Source organism: Nannobrachium achirus, assembly GCF_963921795.1.
Source record: "Nannobrachium achirus genome assembly, chromosome: 15".
Lineage (NCBI taxonomy): Eukaryota > Metazoa > Chordata > Actinopteri > Myctophiformes > Myctophidae > Nannobrachium > Nannobrachium achirus.
Genome location: NC_137822.1, coordinates 12197019 through 12219704, shown reverse-complemented (window position 1 = coordinate 12219704; position 22686 = coordinate 12197019). Strand labels below are relative to the sequence as shown.

The 22686-nt window shown below is 43.4% G+C and overlaps 2 protein-coding genes across 2 annotated transcripts in view; one reads left to right on the top strand and one right to left on the bottom strand.

The window, feature by feature from the left end:
• The window catches only part of eng (endoglin), an 85763-nt gene that overhangs the window by 46103 nt on the left and 16974 nt on the right, over nucleotides 1-22686 (bottom strand). Inside the window, exon 3 of the mRNA XM_080742674.1 lies at nucleotides 2282-2421. Coding sequence (XP_080598800.1) covers nucleotides 2282-2421 — 140 coding nt within the window. The remainder of the gene's footprint in view (nucleotides 1-2281; nucleotides 2422-22686) is intronic.
• LOC308298769 (sarcoplasmic/endoplasmic reticulum calcium ATPase 1-like) lies at nucleotides 9124-13103 on the top strand (the record flags this gene model as incomplete). The annotated part of the gene is made up of 3 exons (XM_080742442.1): nucleotides 9124-9753; nucleotides 10630-11754; nucleotides 11883-13103. The coding sequence occupies 3 exons, from the start codon at nucleotides 9124-9126 to the stop codon at nucleotides 13101-13103; spliced, it is 2976 nt and encodes a 991-aa protein (XP_080598568.1).

Sequence of the window (22686 nt, the reverse complement as noted above, 5' to 3'; positions counted from 1 at the left end):
GTTGAAGGATTTGGGCAGGCGTCTTGTGTGATACTGTATCATCCTGTGATGGTGTCTCGGCTGGTGCACCTCACACATCCATGTCGGCGGGAAACCTTGTATGCCCGAACCAGTGTTGTTTTTGACAGCAAATTTTGATTTTGTTTTAGTCATAGTCCTTTGAATAAAATGTAATTTAGTTTTAGTCATAATTTAATCACCTGAAAAGTATTAGTTTTAGTCTAATTTTAGTTGACTAAATATCATAAGATTTTAGTTGATTAAATCTACAGTTGATTTAGTCAACTGAAATGTATTTTGGCGGGCTTTGATGGCATCGTAATGATTTTACACTTGGTTGTGTGCTGAAAATGGCAGGTCTACAAGCTCACAATGCGTCGAAGCACGACGCGTTGTGAGCTTGTAGATCTGCTATTTTCAGCATGCAACACCTGAGAGCGTTTTATTGTCAATATATTTAGTCTTAGTTTTAGTCATCACAGCTTAGTTTTTATTTCGTTTTCGTCAGTGAAAAAAACGCAGTCGACAAACATTTTTCGTCATAGTTTTAGTCGACGAAATCAACACTGGCCCGAACCGAAACTGTTAACTTTACAGAAAATTTAGGAAAATAACCCTTGTGTTCCAATGGATCCAATGTAGATGTTATTTAGTCACAAACTATTGTTAATACTTTTCACTGGTTCAATATTTAGAAAATGCTCAACCATTTTTACTAAAATGTCTCCTTTTCTTTCTTTTTCTTTTAAATAGCAAAGGTTTCACTTTGTAACATGTTGTGAGCTTGTAGATTGGCTATTTTTGCTACTTCTGTATGACAATGTAGTATGTAGGGCATTCATTTACTAAAACCAATAGAATATTTTGTAATATGGAGATACAAGGTTTCTGCCCGACAGTAACAACAGTCATTTACTCCCCTCCCCCAACACTTATGGGTAATTTATCCCACAACCCCTGGTGAGCACTCTTTAGTTCAGATTAGAGAGACAGGAATGGAATGAGCGAGTGAGAGAAAGAGAAGAGGGATGAGGGATGAGTCTAAATGAGCAAATTTATAGGACATTTAGTAATGGTGTCTGAGACAGGTGGATGTAATATGAACAATGTGGGGTAGGAGAAAAAGAGAGACAAACAGATTGAAAAAGGATACATAAGAACAAATAGTGGAGGAGTTTTATAAAACAAGATATATGAGAAAGTAGTATCAACGGTAGCTTAAGTGAGAATAAAGAGGCAAGCCGTGCACACCGATAAAGAAATGACTAATGCTAGCTGACCAGACAACAGAGGACAGTGAAAAATGAAGTCTGGCACTGCAATAACAATATAGATTAAAAGTTTTCGAAAGGTACATTTTTCAAGTCATTTTCTGAATCCCTGATGGCAAAAGTTTTAAAATCGATGTTAGCAAATCGACAATCAGAACATGTGCAGCCTGCCTGATGGTTTTCTCACAGAAATGTAAGTATGAGAAACGCCAGGGCCTCGGGGGATACACCGTCTCTCTGTTATGTCTGGCATGTGTTAGTGGTTAGAAAGCTATCAAGCTGACCAGAAGTGATGTCCCTCGTGTTTGTATTACACCACATGGGGAGGCTAGTGTTCTTGCTAGTTCAGCAGTCATCTGGTATCAATCACTCTCAAGCATTCTACAGAACAATTCTCAGAACAATTCTTGCATACTGGCAATGGAGCCGACTCCAAGGCTCAACATATTGGAAACCATGGAGATATGAAGGCGAAGCCTCTAGGATTATGGGCGCATTCATAAATACTAGTTTCTGTGAGCGCCGGAGCGGACCTGGGGATCTCTCTCGGGTGATTGGGAAATTCAGATTGCTCTCTGAACGTGGCTGTTTCAGATATTCACAGTGCTGGCCTCTGGGAGCACTCAGACTCAGAGTGTACACTGTCTGACCACTTCAAGTGAAAAAAGCCTGGTTGTCTGAACGTCTGAACATTCACATCAACAAGACCACAGGAAGTCATTGCAAAATGCGTTGTTGTAGCTCTCTGGTACACGCATCTACGTGTAACGAAACTGTTTATATTGAAGGAATGATGAATTAATGTTAATTAGCACTCATTTGTTAAGTATCTACTCTGACCATTGGTTTAATACAATCATTGATATCAGAGATTCAGAGCGCACTATGGGGTCAACTGGTTCACCGAGTTTGTGGTGCCCAGGGTCCAACTCATGACCTTATGGTCCAAATGGCGAGAGCTCTACCGATTGAGCTACACGGATACAATTAAGAATCAATTCGATGCTTACCCTGAATTGGAGGTTAAGGACGTGGACCTCTGCCGTGTCCTCTCTGAGGAAACTTGTCCAACAGCCCGTAGACATTTCCTTCACCTCGATCCAAGAAGGGTTGACGGAATCCCTCCTCGGTACGCATGTCTGGATGGAGGCTGAGGAGGAGAAAACGGTTGCAAACGGTTAACCACATGAACCCCAGTGTCCCTATCCTGGGCATGTCATAACCACTACGAAAACAAGCCCAAAACACGACAGACCTTTTCCCAGAGCGCTGCCGTGTAGCTGCCGTGTCGGCGCACAGCCGCACACACACACACATAGCTGCCGCTTGACAGGTCACATGATCACCTACTGTGTATATGCATAGCCGATCTACAAGCTCACAATGAGTCTCAATGTGACGCGTTGTGAGCTTGTAGGTCTGCTATTTTCAAAAAAGATCTTGGGATTTTTTTAAATATTTTGGAAACATTTTAACAACACAATTCTTACATGGGCGTCCTCCCTGGCACAACATATTTTCACATGAGGATACGCGGACGATTACACATTCATTTGGGGGTCGTACATGAAAAAGGTTTCCCAACCACTTAGTAAGCAGGCCCAAATAAGCAACTACACTTGCTTAGCCCAAAAAACTACTACCATTATTTACAAGCAACTTTACAGAAAAACAAGCCCAAAGTCGCATATAATAAGCAGCCGAGTGTTTAGGCTGTGTACCACATACACCTGAGAATCACTCCCCTGGCTCTGAGTTTCTGGTCTCTGTCCTCTATATATATATATATAGAGGACAGAGACTATATAGTATCATCAAATAAAGGCTCAGAAAATCCAATTAACATAATAACAAAAAAGGCAAACATTCTAATATAGGCAAACATTCTGCGAAAATAGCACATCTGCATGTTTTAACGTTGGAGATGGGTTATTTTTGGCAAAGAGATGTGTAGAGGGAAAAAGGGGGGACTCAACTGAGTGGTTTAAGTGATTAAGAAGAGGAGACCACTCAGACCAACTATGTGACGCTAATTAGTTACATTGAAAAGCAACGATGTGATTTGAGTGTGCCAGTAAACAAATCTATTAAGGGCCAATGAATTATTCATTATTCATCATGATCCTCCTGTGAACCATTTATTTGTAAGCCTAAATGTTATTGCTAATGAAAATATGTTGCAGGCTATATCGTTGCTGTCAGGCAGAGCCGGAAACCTTGTATGTTCAAAACAGTTACTTTTCAGAAAATGTAAATTGTAAGAAAGATTACCTAACTATAATACCCCCAACCCCCACTGTGTGGACTGGAGGACAACAGATAAGTAAAGTGTACATACTTCATAAAGTAATAACAAATATGAATGATAATGATTCATAGATAAGCCTTAATACTTTTGACAGTTTAGCCTGTTAAAAAGCCTGTCAACACAACGTACTAGCCTATTGCAATTTCACACTTTTGAGTCTTACTGACATATTGGACCTATAATGTAAACCACACTTCACACCCACATTATGCCTGAGAAATGTTTACATTTCCTTCTTCTGCTGCAGTGTTTTTAAAAGGGTTGCATAGCGACTACTGACAACTTGATATTTTCTTGCCTTTTATACTATGGTTTCTGGTTTTAATAAGAGACAAGGAGACTGCCATGCTCAACTAAATCATTTTCAGACTTATCAGGATGAGAAAACAAAGCGACCTAACCTACAAACATTGTATTGAATGAGATGATTGAATATTGTATCAGACAGAAATGTAAAACAGCACAAGTACAGTCAAAACACAAAATCTAAAAGGATTACACCAAAAAGGTCCTTGCGGTCTTGTTTCTATTGGGGCCCCAGGTATTCAATGCATCAACTTACAAAGTAGCACCAAAAACATTCAATATCGTCACAAATATAATTTAACACTATATGTACAGTAGAAAAAAAGGGGTGAGTGGGGGTAAATTAAGGGGGGGTGGGGTGGTCACTTCTCGCCTGTCGAAGGGAGAAGTGATAACTACCTCCCCCTTTGGCCTCTTCAGATTCATGCCATCTGGCCAAATGGCCATCTACCACCACTTGTGTTATGGTAGCTGCTGGTGCCATTCAAAAATGGCCTTAAAGAGAAATTTAACTTGACACCTTTAAGTTAGATGAGATAGAAGAGAAAATACATTTCGTTTAATGCATTTTAAAATTAACTGGTTGACTGTTAAAAGTTAAGTTGGCAGTTAGATAGCATTTACACACAATATAGATGCTTAATGTATGACCCCTCAATAGATCATGAACCCTAGAATGTTACTTAGCCTGACCCTGAGCTGCAGCCTCTTGCATTTCAGTGCATCGCAGCAAGTTTCTGGCATGGACCTGATGCTATATTTGTAACGTGATTTAGTGTGGACTACATGATTGAACAGGCTCAATGTATATCGTCACTGTCGGGCAGAAAGCTCGTATCTACAAGTTTCAAATGTGTACGTAAAGCCCTGCTTCATTATAAAAGACTATTGCACAAAACTAGTGAAAATAGCAGATCTACAAGCTCACAAGGCCTCGCGATGTGCTAGATCGGCTATTTTCATTATTTTAAATCATTTTTAAAATGATAAATACAAACCGAGCTGTTTTGGACATACAAGGTTTCCACCCAACAACAACCATATATTAGTTTTAAAACACACAGAGATGGATTATTTTAGGCTCCTCTGACCTTCTCTTGACCTGAAAATTCACAAGGGTCAAGATATGCACAGTGCCTGGAGATGTTTATGGCTATTACAGTAGCTTAGCTCAGTACCTCAGTTTAATTTATAAATTCTTACACTCCCACAAAGCTACACTGTACATCAAATGGCTGTGCAATTATTTGTGCCAAATTATTGACGCCTCTGCATCTACAATAATAATATTTCTAGATTTGATATTATATCAAACCACATTATATAGCATATTAACAGAATATATGCCACCAGTTGCAGTAAAGTAACTAAGTACATGTACTCAAGCACTGTACTTAATTATAATTTTGAAGTTGCGTTTTTACAGATTTTAAATATTTGTAGTCTTGTGAAACGGGACATTCTGCATATAATGAATACTTCTACTATTGGTACTTTAAGTACAGTTTGATACCAGTGGTGTAAAGTAACAAAGTACATTTACTCAAGTACTGTACTTCAGTAGAATTTTGAGGTATTTGTACTTTACTTGAGTATTTCATCACATTTTTACATTTATTTGAAAACTAGTTACTATTTACTTTGTAGATTTGGAATATTACTACAAAACATACATTAACCACTTCAACCCTTTATACATTTCGGCCATTTGAAAATAGCCAATCCACAAGCTCACAATGCGTCGCGATGCGACACATTGTGAGCTTGTAGATCTGCTATTTTCAAATAGGACATTCTGCATAACGAGGACTTTCTACCTTTGGTCATTTAAGTACATTTTGATACCAATAGAGATGATGATGCCTACCTTTGTACTTTTACTCAAGGACATTTAGAATACTGGACTTAACAGAGTACATCTACATTGCAGTATTGATACTTTTACTTAAGTAAAATATATTACTTTTTCCACCATGGTTTGATACCAATTTTGTACTTTTACCCAAGTAAATGTTGAATTCCAGACATTTGCTTGTAACAGACATACCAAAGACTTCCAACGTGAAAAAAGACCATAAAAGGTCTTATTTGGGATGTTCCTTTTGGGCAGGATGTTTAACTGTCCTTGTACTGTAATACATTACTATTGTATTGACTATTATGCTTGTGCTGTTCTCCATTTTTGTCTAATAAAATAATTAATCAGTCAATCAATCACAGTGTTTCTTGCAGTATTGAGACTTTAACTTTAGTAAAAAAAAAAAGTGTGAGAACTCTTTCCACCACTGACCAGTTGTCCTTCTGTTGGAAGTGGTGAGCAGTGACCACAGGTGATTTTTTTCAGGAACACCTGTTTATTCATTACCTTGAGTTCCTGTCCACTGATGATGTCAGCCCCCCCGCCCCCCCCCCCCCCCCGTGAGGGCTGCCTGTTAAAACACTCAACTGTATATTCATTATTGACACCAGAGACAATACAGCTGCGTGAGTTGGTTTGTTGTCGCACTTGCCAGTGAGATGAGAATACAACAACTGTTGCCTTATTACCATCCATTGACAATCCAAGGTGACAACTTTGTGACATTTAGATGACAAATGATGGTCATTTTGGTAATCCTCATACTTATTCTAAATGCTTAATCTTATGCTGAGTAATCAACAAACAACATAGTACAACTTAACTCAAAATAACACCAAAGTAAACTGCGTCATTATACGAAGGCTCCGAGTCAGTATAGTCCAGTGGCAGTTCAGAGGCCAAGCTGAAATAGATCTTGGTTTAGCTAATTCTAATTTAGTCTTAGTCTTTTGAGTTACACACATTTAGTTTTAGTCTTGGTCTTCTGAAATTGTTTAGTTTTAGATATCAAAATCTAAATATCTAAAATAGTCTTTTAGTCTTAGTCATGGTCAACAAAGTTAACACTGGTTTAAGCCAATCATCTTGAGTTTCTTATTGAGACCACTCAAACGTCTTTCATAATCATTCTAAACTCTCAGAGGGTTACGTGTCCTTTTATTCAAAATGTGGAGTGAAAATGTCAGAATGTTTTTGACTATCAAATACGAGGGCAAAAACAATTCCTGGGACTATGAGAATATGATTTTCCCCATGTTTGCTAAAGCCAGTTCAAACCAACAATTGACAAACATATCTATTAATGAATCAATGAGTAGACTAGCCAATGCTCCATGCATCTAAACTACTAAATCAATGTTCCGGATCCACCACAAGAGGCCATTGTACATGTACATCACTGGGTGTCAGTCTGTGGTGTTGGATCATCTGTGACACACAGTTACTTAGGGCAATGGTTCTCAACCTGTGGGTCGGGACCCCCAGCGGGGACCCAGATGATCAACTTAATCATGTGCAACATTGTTTTCTCACTCAACTGTAAACAAACCAACATGAAGTTTAATATTATAGAGGGTATCTGCACATTTCTAAAGTGACAAAGGACTTTTTTATACATCTAAAATGACAAATTAAACATTGGCCAAATTGTCAAATATATAAATTGTGAAAACAGCCGATCTACATGCTCACAACGCCTCGCGTTGCGAGGCGTTGTGAGCATGTAGATCTGCTATTTTCACAATAGAACTGTGTGATACAAAATGTAATGCCTCAACTCTCAGTGCTCGTCAGGGTGAGGGGTCCCCAGTTCAAATATGATTATTTTGGGGGACGCTGCCTGAAAAGGTTGAGAACCACTGACTTAGGGCGTAACTGCCTTCCCTTCCTCAATAAAAAAAAAAAAAGAAGATGATGAAATAAAATGTGATCCCTCTCTCTATGCAGCCAGGGTCTCTCCTCTGTGGTGAGATTGTATGACACGCTGGCTCTCCTCTTGGTATTCTTGTGCCCCCGGCCCCCCCACCAGCAGTCATTCCCCTGCAGTGCGGTCACTTAGTTCTTTTATTATTCTCTAATTTCTGTCATCAGCCTTGTTCATGAAAGTGTGTCCTCCTTTGATTTATTCACGTTCTCAAATACTTTCATTTGCTTTGCTGGAAAAATAACTTCTGAAAAATACATAATGTATTGTAGTACTGTCTGTGCACTGCGGAGTGATGATGATGATCATAGACTACATACAAAGTTAGATTGTGGTAATATGTTTTACATCAGTGGTTCTCAACCTGTGGGTCGGGACCCCCAGGGGGGTCGCCAAGTTATTTTGGTAGGTCACCAGATGATTAACTTAATGTGCAACATTGTTTTCTCACTCAACAGTAAACAAACCGACAAAGTTTAAGTGTAGAGGGGAATACGCACATTTCTAATGTGACAGTTTAAGGACTTTTTAATACCTCTAAAATGACAAATTACACATTGGCCAAATTGTCAAATATGAGAGGCAGAAATTTTGAAAATAACAGATCTACATGCTCACAACGCCTTATACAAAATGTAATGCCTCAACTCTTAGTGCTCGTAGGGTGAGGGGGTCCCCAGTTGGAATATGATTATTTTGGGGGTCACAGCCTGAAAAGGTTGAGAACCACTGTTTTACATGAAGCCTTCCCCAAAAACCATTTGAGTCGTGCGCTCCAGACTAAACGTCCCAGGACCGTCCCAAAATACTAATTTAACCGTCCCCAAATGAATAGTGTGTTGCCTATAGCAACCACACTATAGCAACCACGCTAATACTAATAATACATATTAATATTATAATACTAATACATTAATTTATTGATTTATATGTTTTCTCTCTCTCTCTCTGGCTCAGCCCATGCACTCTTCAGCAGCAACCAGTTGAGCTGTCACTCAATGCCCCCCCCCCCCTCCCCCCCTCCCCCCCTTCCACTTTGGATGATCTTTTGTCCTACCATCTCACCTTCTCCTTACCCCCCCCCCCCACACACACACACACACACACACACACACTCCAGTGCCCCCACCCCACCCAGTTCTGCCACTAGTACCAATCACCTCCTCCTCAGACCCAAGTCCCCCCCCCACCCCCGTCCAAGACTGCCATATTCCTGACACCTGTCCCTTTTGCTCCACCTCGAGACCCACCCACCCTCCCTGACACCCCCCACCCCGTGTGTCCATGGGGTGTCCCTCTGGTGTATAAAACCCCTGAGAATCTAGGAGAGAATTCAGTCAAGCACTCCAGAGTTTGGAGAGTGCCACACATTCAGGACAACGGTGGACCAACGGGTGAAAAGCTGCAGATAAACCACAGAAGAAGTTTAAGAGCTCCCTTCGTTTCTCCAGCAAGGATGGAGAACGCACACACAGAGGCCCCGGAGGAATGCCTGACTTTCTTTGGGGTGAACGAGGCAACCGGCCTCACGGTCGACCAGTTCAAGAAGAACCTCGCCACCTACGGACACAATGAGTTGCCCCCTGAGGTGGGCAAGAGCGTCTGGGAGCTGATCGCCGAGCAGTTCGAGGACTTGCTGGTCAGGATTCTGCTGCTGGCCGCTTGCATCTCTTTTGTGCTGGCTTGGTTCGAGGAAGGCGAGGAGACCGTCACCGCCTTCGTGGAGCCCTTCGTCATTCTTCTCATCCTCATCGCCAACGCCGTTGTGGGCGTATGGCAGGAGCGTAACGCCGAGGACGCCATCGAGGCTCTGAAGGAGTACGAGCCCGAGATGGGCAAGGTTTACCGCGCCGACAGGAAGAGCGTGCAGATGATCAAGGCCAGGGAAATTGTCCCCGGTGACATTGTGGAGGTGTCTGTTGGTGACAAAGTCCCCGCTGACATCAGGCTGGTTTCCATCAAGTCCACCACCCTGCGTGTTGACCAGTCCATCCTCACTGGAGAGTCTGTCAGTGTGATCAAGCACACTGAGCCAGTCCCCGACCCCAGGGCCGTCAACCAGGACAAGAAGAACATGCTTTTCTCTGTAAGTGACTACTATTTTATATTTGTATTATTATGTTGTTGACTATATAGCAGTGGTTCTCGACCTGTGGGTCGGGAGCCCCATGGGTTCCCCAGATGATTTTGGGGGGTCCCCGGATGATTAACTTAATGTGCAACATTGTTTTCTCACTCAACAGTAAACAAACCGACATAAAGTGTATAGAGGGTATCTGAACATTTCTAAAGTGACAATTTAAGGACTTTTTGATACCTCTAAAATGACAAATTAAACATTGGCCAAATTGTCAATTATCAGAGGCATAAATTGTGAAAATAGCCGATCTACATGCTCACAACGCCTCACAACACGAGGCGTTGTGAGCATGTAGTTCTGCTATTTTCACAATAGAACTGTGTTATACAAAATGTAATGCCTCAACTCTTAGTGCTCGTAAGGTGGGGGGTCCCCAGTTAAAACTGAAAAGGTCCACTGGCCTATAGCACTGTTTCTCAAACTTTCAAATTTCAATGTCTCCCCTTAACTCTGAAAATGTACAAATGGAACCAAATTGATCCGTTAGGGTCCATTTGGTTCCATTTGTACACTGTCAGAGTTACAGACTTGTACAGGTCAATTTAGACCCCCCCAACTTTGAGAACTGCTGGCCTATAGGGCAACACACTATTGTTACCTTCACATTTTCAGGTTTTGCTGCTTCCTCATTGGCTAAAAGTTACTCTATAAAGTAACCCCGTTGACATGAATGGGAAAATGCAAAAACAGCAACCACACTAGCAATTTCCCAGAATTGCATATTTCTAGTTATTTAATAGCTGTAGTTTTCCTCCTCCAATTTTAACTTTTTTTCATGTCCACGATTGTCTTTTCACCTTCCTGTTCCTATTTCCTCCTCAGGGTACCAACATTGCTGCTGGCAAGGCCATTGGTGTGGCTGTGGCTACCGGTGTTTCCACTGAGATTGGTAAAATCCGTGACCAGATGTGCGCCACTGAGCAGGAGAAGACCCCCCTGCAGGCCAAGCTGGACGAGTTCGGCGAGCAGCTGTCCAAGGTCATCACTCTTATCTGCATCGCTGTCTGGGCTATCAACATCGGCCACTTCAACGACCCCGTCCATGGAGGCTCCTGGTTCCGTGGCGCCGTCTACTACTTCAAGATCGCCGTTGCCCTGGCTGTGGCCGCCATCCCTGAGGGTCTGCCCGCCGTCATCACCACCTGTCTGGCTCTGGGAACCCGCCGTATGGCCAAGAAGAACGCCATTGTCAGAAGCCTACCCTCCGTGGAGACCCTGGGCTGCACCTCCGTCATCTGCTCCGACAAGACTGGCACCCTCACCACCAACCAGATGTGTGTGACCAAGATGTTCATTATCAAGAATGTCGATGGTGACCACGTTGACCTTGATGCCTTTGACATCTCTGGCTCCAAGTACACTCCCGAGGGCGAAGTTTCCCAGGGAGGTTCCAAGACCAACTGCAGCGCATACGACGGCCTTGTTGAGCTGGCTACCATCTGCGCCCTGTGCAATGACTCCTCTCTCGACTACAATGAGTCCAAGCAGATCTATGAGAAGGTTGGTGAGGCTACTGAGACGGCCCTGAGCTGCCTGGTTGAGAAGATGAACGTGTTCAACTCTAACGTCAAGAACCTGAACAAGATTGAGAGAGCCAATGCCTGCTGTTCAGTGATCAAGCAGCTGATGACAAAGAACTTCACCCTGGAGTTCTCCCGTGACAGGAAGTCCATGTCCGCTTACTGCACCTCTGCTAAGAATGTTGGCGGTGCCAAGATGTTCGTGAAGGGTGCCCCCGAGGGTGTGATTGATAGGTGCGCTTACGTCCGCTTTGGCTCCACCCGCGTTCCCCTGACCGGTGCTGTCAAGGAGAAAATCCTGAGTCAGATCAAGGAGTGGGGTACTGGCCGTGACACCCTGCGTTGTCTGGCCCTGGCCACCCGTGACAACCCGCTGAGGGTTGAGGAGATGAACCTTGAGGACGCCACCAAGTTTGCTGACTATGAGGTAAGAACCACACAAATTCTGGCTTTGCCTGCCAGGTGCTTGAACGTTGAAGGGCATGTTAGCTAAATAATATATAACTTGTATATAACTAGCATGTACTTACCTCCTTTCCTCCCATCTCCCCCCAGACTGACCTGACCTTTGTTGGCTGCGTTGGTATGCTGGATCCCCCTCGTAAGGAGGTCACTCCAGCCATTGAGCTGTGCAGAGCTGCTGGAATCCGTGTCATCATGATAACAGGTGACAACAAGGGAACCGCCATCGCTATCTGCCGTCGAATTGGCATCTTCACTGAGGATCAGGATGTGGAGGGCAAGGCCTACACTGGACGGGAGTTCGACGATCTGCCCAGCGACGAGCAGGGCCCAGCTGTGCGCAGAGCTTGCTGCTTCGCCCGTGTGGAGCCAGCCCACAAGTCCAAGATCGTTGAGTTCCTGCAGGGTTACGATGAGATCACTGCCATGACCGGTGATGGTGTGAATGACGCACCCGCCCTGAAGAAGGCAGAGATTGGTATCGCCATGGGCTCCGGCACCGCAGTTGCCAAGTCTGCCTCCGAGATGGTCCTGGCTGACGACAACTTCTCTTCCATTGTGTCTGCCGTCGAGGAGGGCAGAGCCATCTACAACAACATGAAGCAGTTCATCCGCTACCTCATCTCCTCCAACGTTGGCGAGGTCGTCTGCATCTTCCTGACTGCTGCCCTGGGTCTGCCCGAGGCCCTGATCCCCGTCCAGCTGCTGTGGGTCAACTTGGTGACTGACGGTCTGCCCGCCACCGCCCTGGGCTTCAACCCTCCTGACCTGGACATCATGGACAAGTCCCCACGTTCCCCCAAGGAGCCCCTGATCTCCGGCTGGCTGTTCTTCAGGTACATGGCTATCGGTGGATACGTCGGCGCTGCCACCGTTGGTGCTGCTGCCTATTGGTTCATCTACGATGCCGAGGGTCCCGGTCTCACCTACTACCAGCTGTCCCACTTCATGCAGTGCCACGATGACAACGAGGACTTCTTTGACATTAGGTGCGAGGTCTTTGAGGCTGAAGCTCCCATGACCATGGCCCTGTCTGTGCTGGTCACCATCGAGATGTTCAACGCCCTCAACAGCTTGTCTGAGAACCAGTCTCTGCTCCGCATGCCCCCATGGGTCAACCTCTGGCTGCTTGCTGCCATGACCCTCTCCTTCTCCCTGCACTTCATGATCATCTATGTGGATCCCCTGCCCATGGTCTTCCATCTGACCCACTTGAACATTGCACAGTGGCTGGTTGTCTTTAAGCTTTCCATCCCTGTCATCTTTATTGATGAGATCCTGAAGTACTGCGCCCGCAACTACGTTGAGAAATGATAAATCAATCAACTCATGTTTTTTTGTTTAACTTAAATTATTTAAATAAAATAAAATCTTTTGAAGTTATGTCAGGAGTCAGGAGTCTTTACTTGTCTGGGTTGTGAGCTGAACAGAATTTAAAAGTTCTATGCAATTAGTATGGGGTGATTGGGGTCCCTGCTTTATCTCTCTATCAGCTAAGTAAAGGGGCCCTTTACTACAGGGGGGGCTACAGGGGGTCCCCAGCAAAATGAGTAACAGTTTAAACACTTTAATTTAATGTTTTTGATGTTTGAAAATCGCTGATCTACAAGCACACAAAGTGCTGCAATATGACAAATTGTGAGCTTTCAAGCTAAAATCTCTTATGGGGGGCCCTGGCACAAAATATTGCCGAATGAGGGTCCACAGCCAAATCATTTTGAGGGTCCTTGCCATGAAAATGTTTGATAACAACTGCATTAGAGCAGTGGTTCCCAAACCTTTTAGCTCAAGACCCAAAAGAGAGCTTTGCAGAGTTTGCGCCGCATTGTGAGCTTGTAGATCGGCTATTTTCACAAATTCTTAAACATCTTTGTTCTAATTTATGGAATTTCTTAGATTTTTCTTTGATTTCTTCATGAAATTACTGCAAAGAAATCATTGAATTTCTTTTTTAATTCATTAAAAAAAAAGCTATTGTTGTTTTATGAAAATATTTGAATAACAATAATTAAAAAAGGAAATGTAGGAAACAAAAAAGAAACAAAACAAAGGGACCCATAGAAATCTGTCTGCGACCCACAAATGGTCCCGACCCACTGTTTGGGAAACATTAGTGGACCAACTTTTGTGTGCAGTTTAACTGAGCTCTGGAGGCAATCAGTGGTCAGTTCATTAGCAGGTGCACATGCATGGTCTATGTGCATCCTTGCGTCCATCACTCTCAGCACTTGGTGGTGGAGGGGGCTAGCAACGGGGGAATACACTCAGATCAATCAATGTTATTACTCTCTGCGCCTCAGAAGGTTGGAGCTGTACGACCTCTCTCAAGAGAGACAACAGAGCAGATTAATTACTCACTGTGAATAATATCATTGACTTATGCATAACTGGTAATAAATACTGTGAGACATTTTGATTCACCAGACCTTGAATAACAAGCAAGTCTTGAAAGTACAGTATGTGCTGAATCTAAGTCAAACTCCAAGAGCAATTGTTATTGTATTGTATTTTCCTATACTTTTTTTTTTACCATTACATATGTCCTTATTTGATGGCTATTTTCTTGATATTTGCCTTATGGTGCTGCTATGACAAGTAGTCAAAACACCAAGAATTGTATTCTCTTTACACTTGTCTAATGGGAAGTAACAAAGAATCTTGAAAGTTTAAGTAATTTCAGAAGTAATTCTAAATTCTCACTGAACACGTCTTGAGTTGGACGTGTGCACGTAGTGATATCCGGCACGCGTGTGTTGTTAAGAATAGTTGCCAAGTAGTGGAGTATGTGTCAGCCGGACAGGCATTGTGTTAAAAGCATCACAAAAATCCATTAAAATAGTTTATTTGCTTTATCTGTTCCTTTTCTCTCCCCCCAGGGGGCATTTCCTGCCTTGTTGGTGGTCGATAAATCCTCTCCACCAATAAACTCCCTCCTTCCTCAGGAAGTGCAGGGTCAGGTGTCATTTCCTACCCAATCAGTGGACTGGGCTCCGACCCACGCCCCGCCCTTGCCCGATGAGAGATGGGAGGGTCTGATTTGGGTTTTTATCAGAGCCTCGCGGCGTCACTGGGTGGCAGACATCATGGGCCGGCTCCGAGGCAGTCTCTGATCTGGGCTGGCTATGTTAGAGGAGATGACCAAGCTGTAATGCTTGCTAATCTCAGACTGTCTGTCTCCTGACTAGGGGAGATTGGGCTCCGATAGGATCACAGTCAGGACAGGAACTACTCTACGCTGCACCCAGCCAGCCTCCAGACGGCCATATCCAGCCTGTATACAATACACACGCACAGTCGGTATAGGGAAGTTGATATTATCGAGCAACTACAGACCCCAGTTAGGGAAACATTAATGAAGTTGGTCGGTGACTGATTAATCTATAAATAGTTAAAAGGGTGTAAGTGATATATTTTTGTTAAAGTAAGTGTTAAATAGCTCTGTATGCTGATGGCAATCATCGCTATAGTGTTTGTTCAGTAACAGGGGCCTCCCCACCTCTCTCTTTAGTAAACAGAAAATACATTTTCAGGTTGGGATACCAATCAGGAGAAAGAACTCATACACGTTACAAGATAGAACAAGCAAAATTGGGGGTGATGAAAGAAGATCCCACGAAGTTGTAACTTGGTTGGATGCTAATAAATAATCTTTGAGGGGTTCTGTCCTGATAAAATTGCTCTCCCCAACGAACATTTTCTGTTTACTAAAGAGCTGGGGTGTTGTGCTGAACAAAGACTATACTGTTGTGCCACAGATTACCATCGGGATAGAGCTTTAACATTTTACGCTAAAAAAAGAAAAGTAACAAAAAAAATATCACTTACACACACCCTTTAAGTAAAACAATCCAGTTTCATAATGATGAAAAGAGAGCATCCAGTAGTTTAGTAACAAACAGGTTTGGAGTACATATAATACCGGAATGGAAGCAGCGTTTCTAGCAAGTGCTGCAGTGCATAGTCTGCATACATGATGAAATGACAAAACACTGACCCACTATTTCCTTCTGTGAATAAAGGGGGGTGAAGAGAAGGACAACAGGAAATTACAAAGTTTACAAGGACAACAGGAAATACCATATTTAGATGGGACCGGGACACTTAATGGTGATGGAAAACCTTGGTTGAAGTGGCACCACCATCGCAAGCAATTGAAGAAGGCCTAGAGTGAGAGAGACTGAATGGTGGAACGAGATAGAGATTGAAGCAGATACAATGGGACAGAGGAGTCAAGGAGGGTACAGCGACGGTAATGTTCCCCTTTCTCTTGTTCTTGAGTAGGTTTTGAATGCAGTGACTCTCAAGCGTTTTATAGTACTCCCGGTTTAATATGTATTAGGCCATGGACCCCCATTCCGTATGATTTAGCCTTGATATGATGTAGCCCATGGGTTTTTAACAGGGGGTCCGGGACCCCTAGGGGGTCCTCAGAGTTACTACAGGGGGTCCTCCCTCACTCTTTGAGTGATAGAAAGTTTTTTTTCTCCTTTTTTATATTAACAACTTGAACCCTAGCGTCCATATTCTGAGAACTTTAGCCAAAAATGGCAGATCTACAAGCTCACAACGCCTCGCACTGTGATGTGGGGTGTGGGACTACAGTCTACGCTGTAAAATCCTCAGTGTTAATAACTCAGAGTCCATTTGCACACTCTCAGGAGTTACAGGTCCAAAGGGTTCCATTTGGTTCCTACTGTAGCTAACTATCAATCATTTCCATGGTTAACCCCTCCCCCCCCCGTGGGTCCCCACATCCCACGCTGAGAAGCACAGCAGTAATGGACGGTGGCTTTCCCTATAGCCGAGCGAGGTGGAAAGACACACTCCTGTCTTTCTCATCCCTCTCTCCCTTCTCGCCTGCCCTGAAGGTCAAGGCCAGCTTCCTGTTATTCTGGCCATGTGCAGTGTTCATGTCCATCGCTCCACATCCACATCCATAAAGAAATACTGAATTCTCATTCCCCCTCCCCTGTGACGGAGTCAACAGCCCATGACTGCAGCCCGCTGGGGGGACTTGAAGTAACTCACAATGACTATGTGCATGCGTGCGAGAGAAAGAGAGAGAGAGAGAGACACTAGAAAGAGGAACAGAGAAATAAATCATGTGACACAGTAATGTCCTTATCGTTAATTTATCTATTGACCAAGTGTGTACTGTAAGTGGGCCCAAGTGGACGCTTATGGGTCCATTTGGTCACATTTGTTATACAATCACAGCTAAATTCAAGCTTCAATCCATACGTTTCACGTCCTACCCGGGATTTAAACCTTGGTCTCCTGCATGGAAGATCAAACGTTTACCGCTCTTCAAGAGAGAATACTGCCTCGGCAATGGGAAATATTACAGTTGTGAGCTTCAGGCAGATAGATAGATAGATAGCAGACACCTTTATTATCCCACGGGAGAAAATCAGTCGCCCAGAGGTGTCAAACAGTTACTGTAGGTGTTCTACCAGACAGCAGGGTCTGCCTTAATGCAAGGGTCTTCAACAGGGGTTGCGGGACCCCTAGGGGGTCCTCAGAGTTACTACAGGGGGTCCTCCAAATCTTTGTGTGATAGAAACCTTTTTTTTGTATTAACCACTTGAACCCTAGTGTCCATATTCTGGGAACTTTAGCCAAAAATAGCAGATCTACAAGCTCACTTGTAGATGGGCTATTGGAGAGTTTTGGAGTATAGGGGAAAAAGAGCAGACCAAGTACAGAGTGAAAGGTCATGTTTATTAAGTATTGACGGTTCAAGTGGTTAAATATAAGAAAACACAAAAATTGACATGAATCCAAAATACATGATGATTGTGCTGTCAAACGATGAAAATATATGGAATCTATGAAAAGGTTGTGGGGGTCCCTGCTTCATCTCTCTCCGGGGTCCTTGGCCTGAAAACTTTGAAGACCCCTGTCTTAATGGAAGAGTAAGGAGACAACCTCCATCCACTGCAGATGCGCTAGTTGCATTGTATTAACACAGTCTCAAACTTTTTACACCAAGTATCACCTCAGAAAATATCTGTCTCTCCAAGTCCCACCATAATAACTGATGTTAAAGATACAGGTGCGTAGACCTACCCCATCCTATTCAGCTATGCACAGTTAACACAGGAGGCCAACTTATTCTTGAATTCACAGCGATGTTTAACCAATAATCCTAAACCAATAATCTGATGACCGGTTCATCGGCCAGATTGAGCTACTGCATCTGTGAACTTCCCGTGCAATCAGCTGCACAACTGATGATATTTCTATTGTGATTCATCCGTTCTCAAATCTTCTATTAACGACTAAGTGTGCTGTCAGGCTCATTTCAGCACGGCTGGAGAGCCTATTTCAACCAATTGCTACGTAGGTCAGAGGAACTACCTGCAGTATAATATAAATATTTCACACCACTTATTTTTTCTTATTTTTTGGGAGTGTACCACTGCGTACCACCAGAGGGGGGCTCAAGTACAACCAGTGGTACATGTACCTCAGGTTGAGAACCACTGTATAACCTACATACTGGGTAAATAACATTTCATTCATTCAAATAGGTTCCGGATTGCCGCTTTAAGACTCGAGGCATTTACTGTGTACTGTGTTTGTGTCCCTCATCCTATTTGTCATCAGTCACCATAAGCCATGTTCATTCTAGCCTCCTGACCCCGGAAATGCCAATGGCCCCACTAAGTGGTTTGGTGGTAAATGGGGTATAGAAGCGCCGTTCCTTCCATTCCCTCTTCTTCGTTTTATTTTTATCAGTCCCCCCCCCATTTCCTGTTCCATGACAAGAAATGTTTAGGGCTGACTGGGAATTCCATTTAGATCTTACAGTGGCTATGAGGGGCTAAAACGTGAACGGAATCCATTAAGGGCAGATGATAAAAGCGATGACAAGTGTGATACATCATATGCAACCCTGTAATTATCCAGTGTTTTACAACTGTCTACACAGTAGGGATGGGACGATAAGCGATATTGTCGTTTATCGTGATAAAAAACACTCACGATAATCATATCGTGGAATCGTGGAGATTATATTTATCGTGATATCGTCCTCCGTCATGCACTGGGTTCAATTCACCTTTTCAATTCACCCTTTTTTTGCCGAGCTGCATATCCGGCACCACTTGATCCTTCTATAATTGGTAAAAGGTACGTACTTGATATAGTATTTTTTTCACTTTCTATCAAATGTCTTTGCCAGAAAATAGCAGATCTAAAAGCTCAGAACGCGTCTTGTAGATCTGCTATTTTCTTTGGCAAATGTTCCGCCCCAGGATAATGGATTTCGTTTATCGCGATAATATCGTAAATCGCGATTTCTTTTGTCACAATAATCGTGATATGACATTTTCATATCGTCTCATCCCTACTACACAGTACAATCTTCAAGAGCATTGGTATAATTCTGAAGGTCCTTACAGTACACGCAGAGGAGAGGGGGTTGTTTTTGTGTGATTCATTCGCCCCAAAGTTATATATATTTTTTAAATGTGTCGTCGTGACTCGTGAATATATCTACACAGAAAGCAAAAAAATCACATGGCGAGAAAGCGTCAGAAGTTTTATTTGGACCAGCAAGGTCAGTTCTTTCACCACGAATAAAGGCATCAGCCTGCATGAACGAGCCATCAACTATTATGAATAGTTTTGAGGGCGAAACATTCGCTGGCAATTTTTGTGTCTTTTATTCGTCGCGCCCCCAGGTGTGTAAAGACCTTGAGAGCATAAAAATGGACCTGTAAAAAGTGGCGTAAACTCCTGGTTTATCCATTGAGCACGTGTGCGTGCGTGCGTGCGTGCGTGCGTGCGTGCGTGCGTGCGTGCGTGCGTGCGTGCGAGCGTGCGTGCGTGCGTGCGCATGGGCGTTTGGAAAGTGCTGAAGCAAGGCGTTTGTCTCATTCTGATGCCCTGTATGAGTGAGGGCAAAAACATACAGCCTGCACAGGGAGAGGAAGTCACCACTGGGGATAGATAAATGTGATTTTCATGAGGCTGGCCAGTCTGCACTTTAATATTATACAAAGTTCCTTCCAGAGAGACACATGAATCCAAAGTTTATCTTTGTGCCTTTGTGTTATATGGTTGGTGCAGCAGCAGCAGCAGCAGCAGCAGCTGCACGATTGATCAACCAAATGACAATAATCATGTGTACAGTATATCGTTATTGTCGGATGGAAAGCTCGTATCTCCAAGTTTCAAATTTGTACGTTCTTTCGCAAAGTTAAGCCCTGCTTCATCATACAAGGCCGTCGCACAAAAGTAGTGAAAACAGCAGATCTACAAGCACACAACGCCTCGCGGTGCGAGGCGTTGTGTGCTTGTAGATCGGCTGTTTTCACTAGTTTAAATCATTTTTAAAATGATAAATACAAAAGAACGGTTTTGAACACACAAGGTTTCCACTCGACAACGACGATATCTAGTCTAAGTGCAACACTTTTATGATGCAGCGAAGCCTGATTCAAACTGCATCGTACGACAGTGTCACACTCCGCGTTTTGGGTTGTAGATCTGCTATTTTGGGTTGTAGATCTGCTATTTTCGGCAGGTGCCACGGAGACACCGCTGTGAGACGGAATATAAGTTAAGCATGGCTTGTCTAATCCAAAGTTATACATAAAAAGAGGACATCAACACAAAGGTATACGGTAGCCCTTAAGTCATGATGTGCCTTGGTGGCTCACTGGGCAGTGAAAACGTAAGCCATTCAACATCATCCTCAGGGGAGACGTGTTGTATGTCACCGCCTCCTTTCTGCCCTTCACGATTTCCCCTCTCTCTCCTCCACACAGTCCTATGTTATTCAATTAAATCTTTTAAAAATAAAAGTCATAACTCCTGTGTGCTTTTGTGGCCCTTTCCAATCTGAAACTGACTAACGGATAGAAACTCTTACTGTAAAAGGATGACTCATTTCCAATGCATGTGACCAGATCATCGCTTCTTCTTTCGGATATGACTATTAATACTAAAACAACATGAGCTGGCAGCAGAGAGAATAACACATTGTTCGAACTGCCGAAAAACCACCAATATTGTTTTGTTTTTTAAAAACTGGGTGTCCTTGGGTGTCCCAGTGTCCCACCCTCAACCTATCCGATTGTGATTTGTGTCACCTCATCCTTGACCCACAAAGCACTCATAATCAGGCCTGGACAGCTGGCATAGACATCCAGGTACCAAGGTTGCCAATCCAGCCTGACAGCGTGTCGCGGGTTCGACTCTCGATCCGACGACCTTTGCTGCGTGTCACTCCCCATCTCTCTCTCCCCATTTCCTGTCAGTCTACTTTACTCTATCATATTAAAGTCAGAAAAAGCCCCAAAATATATATTAAAAGAGCCAACACAAGGGGCGCCTGCTGGCCAACTGGTCTAGGTGCATACCACGTAGGCTTTGTGTAGCCTGCAGCGGGTCGCTGGTTCGATTCCCGAGCCCTACCAGATTTGATGCTACTGTCCTGTCAATAAAGGCATAAAAGCCCAACAACATTAAAAAAAAGAGCCAACACACGTCAATTACCCACATTGACCCGCTGATTGTGGGCAGTGTTTGATTTCTGGCGTGTAGTTTTGTTTGACTTACGTTGGAGTGTGCTTACGCGAAACGCATGCCAAGTGGGGTCAACGGGAAACACTTCTCTCCTATTGCTTCTTTCCCATTACCAATGTTGTGCTCCACGCATTGAACGAGACACGTCCTGACGTCCACGCACCACGACAGCATGTCCCACCCCGTTAAGCGAGTAGGACACAGATGTGTGCCCGCGCCCTCGTAGGTTGAGTGATGGTAGATTTAAGCTTCACACCAGGCCTGACTGAGTCAAACTAATTGGACTCAGAGCTAGGTGTGACAACAGATGCACACGGGATAAATCAGCCACCCCCACACGCGTTTAGAGCGAGAGACAGAGCTTCTGTCGTGACAAGTTTGCTTTCCTATAGGTTACCCAGCCCACGGATGCGCTCTATCCCCATTCCTTCTGGACTTACACAAGGTATACACAACCCATGTGCAGGAAAGCCTGTTTTAGCTAGAGTTTGTTCGCACAAGCCATATGAGAATGAAGAGAAGTAACCTCCTCTTACAGTTACAAATATCCAGTCTGTGACTCCTGTCATTAAGTGTTCCTGTAAATCATGTAATTCTGTTAAATCCATCAATCAATCTTTTTGTCTTTTTTTCTTATGGGTCAAATAATCAAAACAAAAGTAATAATCTGACAAATTATTCACTCAACGTTTGATTCTGAACAATGGACATGGTGTGCGGGTACCACTAGGGCTGTCACAATTATTACATAATCGTCATTATCGCAATTATTTTGTCATAATCGTCATAATCGTGACTGTTGAAAAATGTCCGAAATAGTGGAAATAGCAGATCTACAAGCTCACAACGCGTCGCATCGCGACACGTTGTGAGCTTGTAGGTCGGCTATTTCCACTATCAAAGTTATTTTTTAAGTAGTAAGTTGTCAAATATGTCAGTAATTTCTTTGTATATTTAGGTTATGTGTCATATCTACCATGTACAACTTCAAAGCCTAAAAGCCAAACAGAAATGTAATTAACGGGGCGCCCGCTGGCCTGGTGGTCAAGGCGCGTACCATATACTAGGCTATGATGCCTGCTGGCATCGCCGGTTCGATTCCCGATCCGGACGACCTTTGCCACATGTCATTCCCCATCTCTCTCCCCATTTCCTGTCAGTCTACTGTCCTATCGCATAAAAAGCCCAAAAACAAATCTTTAAAAAAAAGAAAAAGAAATGTAATTATCAACGACAAAAACACAATTAAATCGTTAATCACCAATTATTTGAGTGACAATTAATTGTCATGTAAAATGTCATATCGTGACAGCCCTAGGTACCACCACACAGCACATTTGTCCCAATTTGAAATTTGTGA